Source organism: Eutrigla gurnardus (genome assembly GCF_963514095.1).
Source record: "Eutrigla gurnardus genome assembly, contig: SCAFFOLD_257, whole genome shotgun sequence".
In the NCBI taxonomy this organism is placed as follows: domain Eukaryota; kingdom Metazoa; phylum Chordata; class Actinopteri; order Perciformes; family Triglidae; genus Eutrigla; species Eutrigla gurnardus.
Window position 1 is genome coordinate 1216 of NW_028155316.1, and position 11308 is coordinate 12523.

Below are 11308 nucleotides of genomic sequence, written 5' to 3' on the forward strand. Positions count from 1 at the left end.
CCGTGCCCTCAGTTTAATAATCCGTTCCCTCAGTTTAGCAATCTGTGCGCACGGTTTAGCAATCCGTTCCCTCAGTTTAGCAATCCGTGCCCTCAGTTTAATAATCCGTGCCCTCAGTTTAGCAATCCGTTCCCTCAGTTTAGTACATGGCTTTTTTTTTTCTTGACTGACACCAGGGGGCTCCGTAGATTACAGACAGTTTCAGCTTTGTTTTATGTAGGCCTTCTAAAATTGTTTCTTGCTTCATTGAAAAGGCAATCTTTAGGCAATCTTCAATATAATACAATATTGACTTGACTGAACAATTGTTTTTGTTGCTTTTAGATTTTTTTTTTTTTAAAGACAGAAAAACAAACAACAAACATATAAAAGCTTGTTTCTGTGTCACCTTTGTGTTGGCCAGACAGCTAGACTTCCAGCCAATGGCACAGTGTGAAAATATTTTGAATTTAAATGGAAATTAACTTACTTGTGAAGAGAACTGCTGTCTATGCAGAGACTGGGGAATTTAGCATTTTCCATCACCAAGCCTTGAATGTCTATCTGTGTACGTATGTGTGTGTTTGTGTGTGTGTCACAAACTCACAGTCAACCACAGTCACAGCATTGTAGGGATTATAATTTCTTTATTATTATTGTACATTAGCTGAGTAGTCACAGGTTGCATATACACAAAATAATGGTTCACGCTCACAGCAATGTGCAATTCTCACATCAAACTCAAATTATTGCCTCACATTAAGGCTGACAGATACAGAAACAAGAGCAATGTGTCTAATAATAATAATTATATATATATATATAAAATAAGAGAGACAATAACAATAGAAAACATTTGTTTAAATAAAACAACAAATCAAGGTAATAATAAACTTCATTCAACTACTAAAATTTGTAAATATGAAGGAAAAACTGAAGTTGTTTTTCACACCTTAGATTAATTTTCTATCAGCTAAGTTTGCCTCATTTTAACACTAAAGCAGTTAGCCCAGGGGTAATGTATAATGTATTGTATATATACAATTATATTTTCAACCTTCTGAACTAATTTTTGTTCAAAATGCGCCACTGAGCTTCTGGTAGTTAGGAAACACTGCTTTATCATATTGTTAGAGGCTGGTACTAGTATAGCCCCCAGTACGAGGACCAATATGTTCCACACCCTAGTTTGGACAATGTATTGTGTGTTAATGGGTACAAACTTGAAGAAGTCTAAATCAAAATTTGGAAAATAATTAAATATTTAATGAATTTTAATTCCTCCTCCTTCCCATGTTGTAGCTGCTTTGGTTTTACAAAATTATTATTATTCGACAGACACATTCACATTCTTGTTTTCCTTTCTCTCTCATTGTTTCCCCCACTCTTACTGCAGCAACCATTTTGCAGTTGAACAGATGTTGTTATGACAGCATGCAACAGGGCTGACTCAACATCAATGCGTGAAAGGTTGAAATGTCAAATAATTCACAGATGCTTCTCTTATCATTTTGTGAAATCAGAATTTAAATATTTTTTCTGATATCCATTCAAAGAAAAACTATTTTAGTTGTATTTATTTTTTTACCATGCCATAATATTATATTGTCAACATTCGTTGCTGGTGTGGATTGATACAGACTTCAGCCACCATGCAGCAAAAGCCTGCTGTATTCTATTTCTGTGCATTTCCATTATTCCTGACTAACACTGCTCCCAACTGCTCCATCTACAACCTGACAAAACCTGACATCCATTAGTTACAATCTGTTCTCTCCTCTCACTGTCCTCTCTCCAACTTCACATCATCTCACGATTACCTTCGGCTGATCTAGCCTGTACATTTACTGCATTTAAATCTAATCACCACACGGTGTGAAAGTGTTTTCAGACAACATACTATTATCATTGCTATGTAGTCGATTAGCTTGGCTTCATGAAGATCCATCTGGCTGTTGTTAATATACACCACACACAAATACAGTGGCAATATGTGCTGTTGGATGTCAGATAGAGCCTTATAAATCCAAGCTAAAAGCTGCATCCATATTTATATTTTTTTCCCCTATTCAGCTTCTCTCATGCGGCTGAACTGTGTGAAGTTGCCAAGCTACTGTTGCTCAAAATAAGATACAGGCTATTTCTTTTAACTGCAGCAATTCAGTGAAAATATGTTATGATTCTACAATAAACTGACTCTGTAGTTCCAGCATCACATCCAAAGAAACAGGAAAAAGTTGCTTCGCTAGAGTTGTGAGCTGCAGCTCTGTTTACTTCTTTCGGCCCCCTGGCTACTTCTATCCTTTGTTCTTTCTTTTCTCTGCTAATGCTTCCGCCCACATGTTGCTGCCCCGCCTCTTCTTCTCTGTGTGCATGCGCCCTCTGCGAGTGTTGATTACGCCAGTGAGCGTTGTCTGGGTTTGATCCTTGGATACAACTAGAGAGAGCAAGAGGGGCGAGAAGGTAAAGTTATTGCATCGTGTTAACATTGTTCCTGAACACCATGAACCATAAGACACTGTGTGGGGATAAATCTACCTCGTAAGTAGTTGTGTCCTCTGGTGAATCAGTGAGTTGAGTTTTGGTGTTACAGTGTAAAACGAAACTACACATATGTCCTACCGTAAATGTACACATCCAACACTCATTGTAATACATAGTAGTATAACTATAATAGTATAGTTTGTTGGAGGCTGGAGCTATAAATGGACACTGTAATATTTTATTATATAGTTCAGCTTTACTGGTATAATAATTCAGTTCTGAGCATTAGAGCGTGTACATACCATACTTAAGGATAAAGTGGCACTGTGCAGAAAAGCACAAACCCAGTCCTATAATTCATAATTCTCTCATCCTGTGTTAAAGCCAATGATAGTATACTCATCGTTTCACTTTTACAGTTAAATGTAGTTATTGATCTAAAATAAATATTCAGATTTCAATATCCAGCGATCAAATCTATTCAATGAGCTGTTTGAGCTGCCCACAAAATTGACTGAATATCTGTTCAGAAGTGTTGCCAATATTTTGCTGAAAAATCAAATCAATCTCAATGTGTGTGCATTATAATATTTATTTTTGTACTTTATGTGAAAAAATCATTAATAAAAAAGGATTTGATTATTATATATATATTGCATACTGAAATGTTATTTTTTTTTTGTTGGTGTTTTGAACTATTTAACACTGCACATTAACATATGGGGCCCTAGTTTCGTGGCGCAGTGCAGGGCGGCGCAGGGTGGCGGAGCCGGCGTATTGCAAGTTTCGACCCGCGCAGCCTTGCGCACGGTCAGTTTGGCAGTTTGGTGGATCGCCTGCGCCAAGATGGGTGTGGCGGCGCAGCAGGGGGAGGCGTCACAGATTCAGCTTGGTGCAGCGGAAGTTTCGTGGCAAAAAGCCTCGCCGAGACTTCGCCGAAAGCCCGCCAGCTCCAACCTAGTCTACTCTTGGCGTAAGGCGCAAGGCGCAAATAAAGTCCATTCATTCAAGGCGAATCACAGCTGGCGGAGTGGAAGTTTGGCTGACCGGCGCGCAATGCGCACATGTCACCGAGTCCTCACAGGCAGGTTTCCACAGTTCCAGGCACATTTAAATGCAATAAATAATCACAACAAACACTATTTAATGCAACTAATTGAATCAACACGTGAATTTATATCTATATAGATTGTCCCGTCACATCTGACATCAGATCAAAGGCGGATTGCACGTGTAACGGAAACTCAGCTTCTCGGACCAAAACATCTCCCTCTCTCTCTCCTGTTTTTTATAATATGGGCATTGTTATTATTATGATACGCGCGCACAGCGCGTGATGAGCGTGGTGGGAGCGGCGGTGCTGCTTCTGTCATGCGTCTATGCCTGAAAAAATCTTAAAAAAAAAAATACAGCAGCTTGTGCCTGGTCTCGCGCCTCCGCAGTATGGAGAAACGCGCAACTTTGCCACGAGCTGGAGTTGATGCAGCTGGTCTGAGCGGCACGCGAGGTCCCGGTGTCCCGCCGTTCTGGTGTTGGACGGGGAATCCGGTGCAGCTGTGGAGCGCAGATGATGAGCTGTGCACCCTGACCCTGTTTTGTGATATACATGCCTAAAATGTGCCTCCATTTTCTATAGTGATATAATATCGGCATTATAATTATTATTACGCACGCACAGCGTGTGATGCGCGTGATACGCATTGTGGGAGCGGCGGCGCTGCTTCTGTCATTGGGTTGTCAAGTGACGAAACTTGCACTGCTGCTCCCCTAACGCATTAAAGGTGAGGAGAGGAGCTCATTTGATTGGTGAAGATCTGAATCGGCTGTGTTAATCCCAGTCCACGCCTCGTCTCCTCCTCGTCTCCCACTCACGCCTTCTTCTCCTCCCTCTTTCCCACTTGCGCGGGTGGGCGAGACGGGAGGCGTGCCTGTGCTAGCCTGCGCAGTGCACGGAACTTGCAAAGTCGAGGCGGACACACCCCGTCGGCGTGGCGCAGGTGCGCTGCGTGCTGACTGCACCTGGTCTACGAAACTAGTGCCCATGGTGATAATTAACTATTCACTAAACTGTCCTCCAACAGTGAGTGTCCAATCATTGCAACTGTAATGAGGCACAACAGGTATATCAAGCTTTGGATTTCTCGAAACGCTTTGTCTTGTCCAACTTTTGTCTCTTGTCCAATTTTTGTGGCAAGGTGTCTGTTGTAATGTTAGTGTTCTCTCACCCCAAGTAGGTTTCTGGGTACGTATCCCTCGCGGTCGTTAAGCCGGGCCCACCACCACTCTGTCTCAGTGTCGTCGCGCCGACGCAGCACAGTGAGGGCATCACCCTCACTGAAGGAAAGCTCATCAGCTTGCTGGGCCGTGTAGTCCCAGAGAGTGTAGACCAAGCCTTTGTTCATCACACCCAACTTTTCTTGAACACCTGGGAGGTGTACAAAGTATTCAGTGTGAAATACATTTTCAGTGGAGATTTTAATCATCGCATGATTGATGAAGTCTCTTCTTCTAAAATGTCCGTGTATGACACCAGTCACCATCTGTCTATCTGTATCTACCTACCATAGAGGAACTGTGAACACTGTGTATAGCCCTCCTCCATTTCTTCACATTTGTCTGCCGCAGTTTCAATGTCGCTAATTGTTGTGGCGAAAATGGCTGCCCCCGACTCTACCAGCATCTTACAGAGGTGGACGCTGTTACATGAAGCTGCACAGTGCAGAGGAGTCCTGCAAAGGACAACATTAAAATATAATTTTAAACATTGAAAATTCCCATACTACACAAGGTTCGCAAATAATGTCATCATGAAACAGGCTGACATTGACTAAACATGAATTCAGTCAAACTAATCGGTAATTAAATCAAGTAACTTATGAATGGAGATGCTCCTTATATTTGGTGATCTCTTCCTCTAATACTGCTAAGGCAGCTGAGTCAGAAATTATTTTAGAAATGCAACTATCTCTGTCATTGTTGCCTCTGAGCCGAGCTCCAGCATCGCTGCCACAGAGCGTGTTCATTACCGAAACACCTGCTGGCCATTTAGCAGCAACTGTTCTATTATTAGTCTGGTCTATAACATGATTGAATGACTGGCTGAAGGTACTGACCATCCGTCACTGTCGGCTGCGTTTACATTGACTCCAAAGTCCAGCAGGAACTTGACAATATGGTGGTGGCCAGCACAGACAGCATTATGAAGGGGAGTTATGCCTTCATCGTTAGGCATACTGGGATTTTCCACCTTGAAGACAGAGGCAATGAGAAAATTGGGTATTAGACTAATGAAATCAAACATTGTAAAAATATTTGTATTGTTGTCTGCCTTGCGAAACCCTTCACTTAATCCCACTATAGTACAATGGAACAGTGGTTAGCACCAGATTCGAACCCCGGTCCGTCCTAGGTCCTTATTCTGTGTTGAGGTTGCCTGTTCTCTCCATGCTGACAACTTTCTATGACTCTGTAGTGGCATCAGCCATTTTCTTTGGTGTAGTCTGCTGGAGCAGCAGCATCTCGGCAGCAGACAGGAAGAGACTTGACAAACTTATCAAGAAGGCCAGCTCCATCCTGGGATGCCCTCTTGACCCAGTGCAGGTGGTGGGAGAGAGCAGGATGATGGACAAGAGTCCCACCCCCTGCAGGTCACTATCACTGCACTAGTCAGCTCCTTCAGTGATAGACTGATACACCCCAAGTGTGTGAAAGAGAGATATCACAGGTCCTTCCTTCCTGCTGCTGTCAGACTCTACAATAAGCACTGCTCCCAATAGACCTCATTCTGCACTCTATACTTTATTGTGAATTGTATATAAAAACAAAATTCACTGCTGGTAATTTTTGTACAATATCATGTTTATGCTACCAATAGACCTCATTCTGCACTCTATACTTTATTGTAAATTGTAAATAAAAACAAAATTCACTGCTGGTAATTTTTGTACAATATCATGCTTATATGTATATAACAAGTCTACTCTATTTCTATTCTATTTTTTACATTTCTAATTTATATTGTTAATTTTTGCTATTGTTATTATTACTATTGTGTTTCTTGTAACATACTGTCCTTTGGCTGCTGTGGCAAACAAATTTCCCTGTTGAGGGACAATAAAGGAATTCTGATTCTGATTCTGATGCTTGTGTAGGTTTCCTCCGGGTGCTCTGGTTTCCTCCCGTCATCGTGTGTTAGCAGTCGGGTCAGGCCCATAGTTGGCCCCATCACAGCAGCTCAGGACTAACCCTCCATCTGACCATCGCAATTTCATAGGTAATATTTCGTAATATAAATATATATAATATACACACTCCTAAACCAAATCAAAGAGTTGACGCTGTTATAGCTGCAAAGGGTGGACCAATGTCATATTAAGCCCTATGGATTAAGAATGGGATGTCAGGTGAGTGAATACTTTTGACAATATAGTAGTGCTGTCAATCGATAAAAAAAAAAAAAATTAATCGCACAATTTGCCGTAATGAATCGCAATGAATCGCAATGAATCGCTTTCTTAAGAATAAAGTATGTTATAATGGATATTTAAATGTAAAATGATGGAATTTATGTAGAATCAACACAAAGGAAGTATTTAAATTCAAATACTATTGTTAAATAGCAGCTTTTTTAACTTTAAGCACAGATTCTCTCATGTGAACTACAGATTTCCAAAGAAACCATCAAGGCCATCAAAATTAACTGTCAGCTTGAAAAAGGCATATTTCTTATATACACTAACAGAACATTTAAAAAAGGTCGCCGCAGCCTCAGCCAAAATCTTACGCTGAACTTACTTACGCTTAAAAACTAATGGCTAATGGCTTTGCGGCACACGTCGTCATAGGTCTTACGTCAGCCACCATGGGAAGTAAACAAAACACAGCTGCGTTAATTTCATTAAAAAAAATTAACACGTTAAATATTTCATAATTAACGCAAAGATTAACGCGTTAATTTTGACAGCACTACAATATAGTGTATTTATTAATAACATTGCCAGACAGCTGACGTGCTACTTTATTCGGCACTGTTTCCTCTCTGGCATTTGCAATTTGGTCTGCACTCGTCCTGTCACACTTTTCTCCTTCAACCATGCAGAGTAGAAAGGTAGCACTAGTCTATTAAACTTCACTCACATGCATGGAGATTCTGACCAATCAGGCGATGCCTAGTGGGAAGGGCTCTGTCCGATTGACCAGAGATTTAACCTCATGAAAAAATAACGCCAGTAGACAGAATTATAATTGAATACATGGTTACTATATTTGAAGGGCAATATCACAGTCTTTCACAATGTATTTATCACAAAAGACACAATGACGACAAAAAACAACCAGTCTTTTCTTGAATTGCCTCTCTACGCTAAGTATTTACACAGGATTCATAGTGGGTGTCTTTGTTTTCTTGTAAAGCACAAAATGGGTTTGGAATGACTACTAATCTAGACATGTAAAGCCCTATGACTCACTGTAATACAGAGCTGTACAAATCAAATTGTTTAGCTCTACAGACAGTAAACACATTCCAAATCTGAAATATGATTATGTATTACAACATAATCTTGTGTTACCTCATATATAATCCTCTGCACCAGATCAAACTCTCCCTCTAACGATGCATCCAGCAGCAGAGCTAGAGGGTTAAACTTCACTCTGAGACCGTGGCCTGTTCGCTCTGATGACGGCTTCTTCAGGTTGGTTCGCTTCACCTGCAGCACACGGAGAGGAACAGAAAAGTGTTGACAGTGCAGAAGAGGAATTGCTAAGTAAGTACTTACTCTGCTTTATCTTCAGCAACTGCTTTCACAGAGGATGAATATTGTGTTGAAGTTATCAGTAACACATTATAAAGTACAAGAAATTAGAATACTTTTAACAAAGAGAAGCCCCAGCTTTAGTGTGTGTTCCCCATCTTAGGTATGACTACAAATATAAATAAATAAATAGATTGCAATCATTGCCTACCTTAGGCAGTGAAAGGGGGCCAGGAGGAGATGGAGAAGGGGAGGCGTGGCCTACAGAGTTGTGCGTAGGACTAGACCCTCTCTTGTTGTTATTATTCTGGTCCTCTGGCCTATCGGGTGCAGGCGGTGGGTTGGTTTGGGATGGTGGAGACACATTAATGGTAGTTTCGGCTTTTTTTGTCTCTTTGGGTGTTTCTATAGTAACAGAAGGAGGCGACAAGCGACGAGAGCTCGAGTTCAGGTTTTGAACTTTGCCCTCCATGGCTGCCATACTGACGTGCTTGTCACCAGGTTCTACATTCCCATTTGCTGAATGGATGTTGTCAATTTCACCCAAAAGGCAGTCAGGCTGGTAGAAAGTATTGCCTGAAATTAAGAGGGAAACAGCATCATCAAACCCTTACGACATATGATGCTACCTAAACTGTCCTCAGGCAAGGCTATATCAATTTCTCACCGGAGCCTCCTTCCATGCCTCCTGCCAATGTGTTGAACCTGCACACCAGAACATAAATCAACTTTAACCATTTGAAACCAATTTGTTTCAAATTCATTTTCATAAAAATGTATTTGTTTTATGGTATATTATACAGTAAAACACAGACCTCTGGTACAGTAGTTTTTGGATGTTTGGACCCTGTGGGCCCTCAGGCTCGGTGATAGAACTCCGTTTCTTTAGGGGTCTCGGAGCATTGCTGAGGCGTCGGCGGAGAACCTCCAGGTCAGCATCATTCTGGTAACGTAGCTGGGAGTGAGCTGTGCAGGACAGAGGTGGGATTCTGTCATGTTTAAAAACTACATAGTTCTTCTTCTGTTATGTGTTTATTGAAATGTTGTTATAAATTGGGTGAATGAGCGGTTCCAAAGCCCCCCATGACTGATAAAATATCAAGGAAGTGTACGTCCCCCGGAATGGCGCCACCGAGGCCCCACCCTGGAGCCAGGCCCGGGGTTGGGGCTCGCCGGGTGGGTGAGTTGGATCCGCTGGCAGGGGAGGAAGGTGGACAGACTTGGCAGACCCAAACGTGTTCTGAGGGTCTGCTGGGAACGTCTAGTGGAACCCTCTGTCGGGGAGGACTTCAACTCCCACCTCCGGGAGAGCTTTGACCAGATCCCGAGAGAGGCTGGGGACATTGAGTCCGAATGGACCTTGTTCTCCGCTTCCATTGTTGACGCCTGTCGCCTGTCGTGGCGGCAATCCTCGAACCCGGTGGTGGACACCGGAAGTAAGGGATGCTGTCAGCCGACGGGTACCGGCAGGCCAAGTGTGCTGCAGTGCGGGCGGTCGCTGAAGCAAAGGCTCGGGTCTGGAAAAAGTTCGGGGAGGCCATGGAGGAGGACTACTGGTCGGCCTCGAGGAAATTCTGGCAAACCATCCAGCGCCTCAGGAAGCCCTCCACCAACACTGTTTACGGTGGAGGTGGGGAGCTGTTGGGGATATTGTCGGGCGGTGGAAGGAATACTTCGAGGATCTCCTCAATCCCACTGACACGCCTTCCATAGAGGAAGCAGAGGCTGGGGAGAAGAAGCTCCTCGGTGGCAAGGCACCGGGGGTGGATGAGATCCGCCCTGAGTACCTCAAGTCTCTGGATGTTGTGGGGCTGTCTTGGCTGACATGTCTCTGCAACATCGCGTGGCAGTCGGGGACAGTGCCTCTGGACTGGCAGACCGGGGTGGTGGTCCCTCTATTCAAAAAGGGGGACCGGAGGGTGTGTTCCAACTATCGGGGATCACACTCCTCAGCCTCCCTGGTAAAGTCTATTCCAGGGTACTGGAGAGGAGAATTTGGTCGATACTCGAACCTCGGATCCAGGAGGAACAATGCGGTTTTTGTCCTGGCCGTGGAACACTGGACCAGCTCTATACCCTCTGCAGCGTGCTCGAGGGTTCATGGGAGTTTGCCCAACCAGTCCACATGTGTTTTGTGAACCTGGAGAATTCGACCGTGTCCCTCGTGGCATTCTGTGGGAGGTACTTCAGGAGTACTGGGTCAGGGGCCCTCTGCTATGGCCTGTACGGCCGCTGTACGACTGGAGCAGGAGCTTGGTTCGCATTGCCGGCAGTAAGTCAATCTACGTTCCTACCCTCACCTATGGTCATGAACTCTGGGTCGTGACCGAAAGAATAAGATCCCGGATACAAGCGGCTGAAATGAGCTTCCTTCGCAGGGTGGCGGGGTGCTCCCTTATAGATAGGGTGAGGAGCTCTGTCAGGCGGGAGGAGCTCGGAGTAGAGCCGCTGCTCCTCCACATCGAACAACTGCTCGGGCATCTGTATCAGATGCCCCCTGGACGCCTCCCTCAGGAGGTGTTCCAGGCATGCCCCACCGGGAGGAGACCCGGAGGAAGACCCAGGACAGCTGGAGTGACTACGTCGCCCGGCTGGCCTGGGAATGCCTTGGGATCCTCCCAGAGGGGCCGGAGGGAGTGTCCGGGGAGAGGGAAGTCTGGGTGTCCCTGCTCAGCTGCCCCCGCGACCCGGCCCCGGATAAGCGGAAGAAAATGGATGAATGGATGGATGTTATAAATTGATTTTGCTCCCCAGAACCGATCACTTATTTGGCACAGAAATGTTTCTCCAATTTAGTAAAAAACACAACAATGGAAAAAGGGAATTATCATTAGGGATATGACCCCTATAACTGACAAGAAAAATAATGTAACGAATAATGTAACGTTAAAATGTTCTGTTACAGAGAGTATTGAAATTGATTGGACATTTGTCAAATAATTATACTAAATTTACACTGAAAATGTAAGATAGCACACGGAACCAAGATTATGGGAGCACACTGATGATTTATTCTCTGGGACCTACCAACTGGGGTTAGTTTAGTGGGACTGAGGGGACGAGGGATGTTGTCCACAGTGGATGGTGGGAGG

The 11308-nt window shown here is 43.7% G+C and overlaps 1 protein-coding gene across 1 annotated transcript; it reads right to left on the reverse strand.

The window, feature by feature from the left end:
* Positions 1 to 638: 638 nt before the first annotated feature.
* Positions 639 to 11304, reverse strand: LOC311010351 (apoptosis-stimulating of p53 protein 1-like; the record flags this gene model as incomplete). The annotated part of the gene is made up of 9 exons (XM_084040875.1): positions 639 to 2416; positions 4689 to 4888; positions 5026 to 5192; positions 5577 to 5710; positions 8034 to 8171; positions 8428 to 8792; positions 8884 to 8921; positions 9032 to 9182; positions 11244 to 11304. Coding segments are annotated over 9 exons (1296 nt in total), but the record flags the coding sequence as incomplete, so codon positions are not given.
* Between the last annotated feature and the right edge of the window lie 4 nt (positions 11305 to 11308).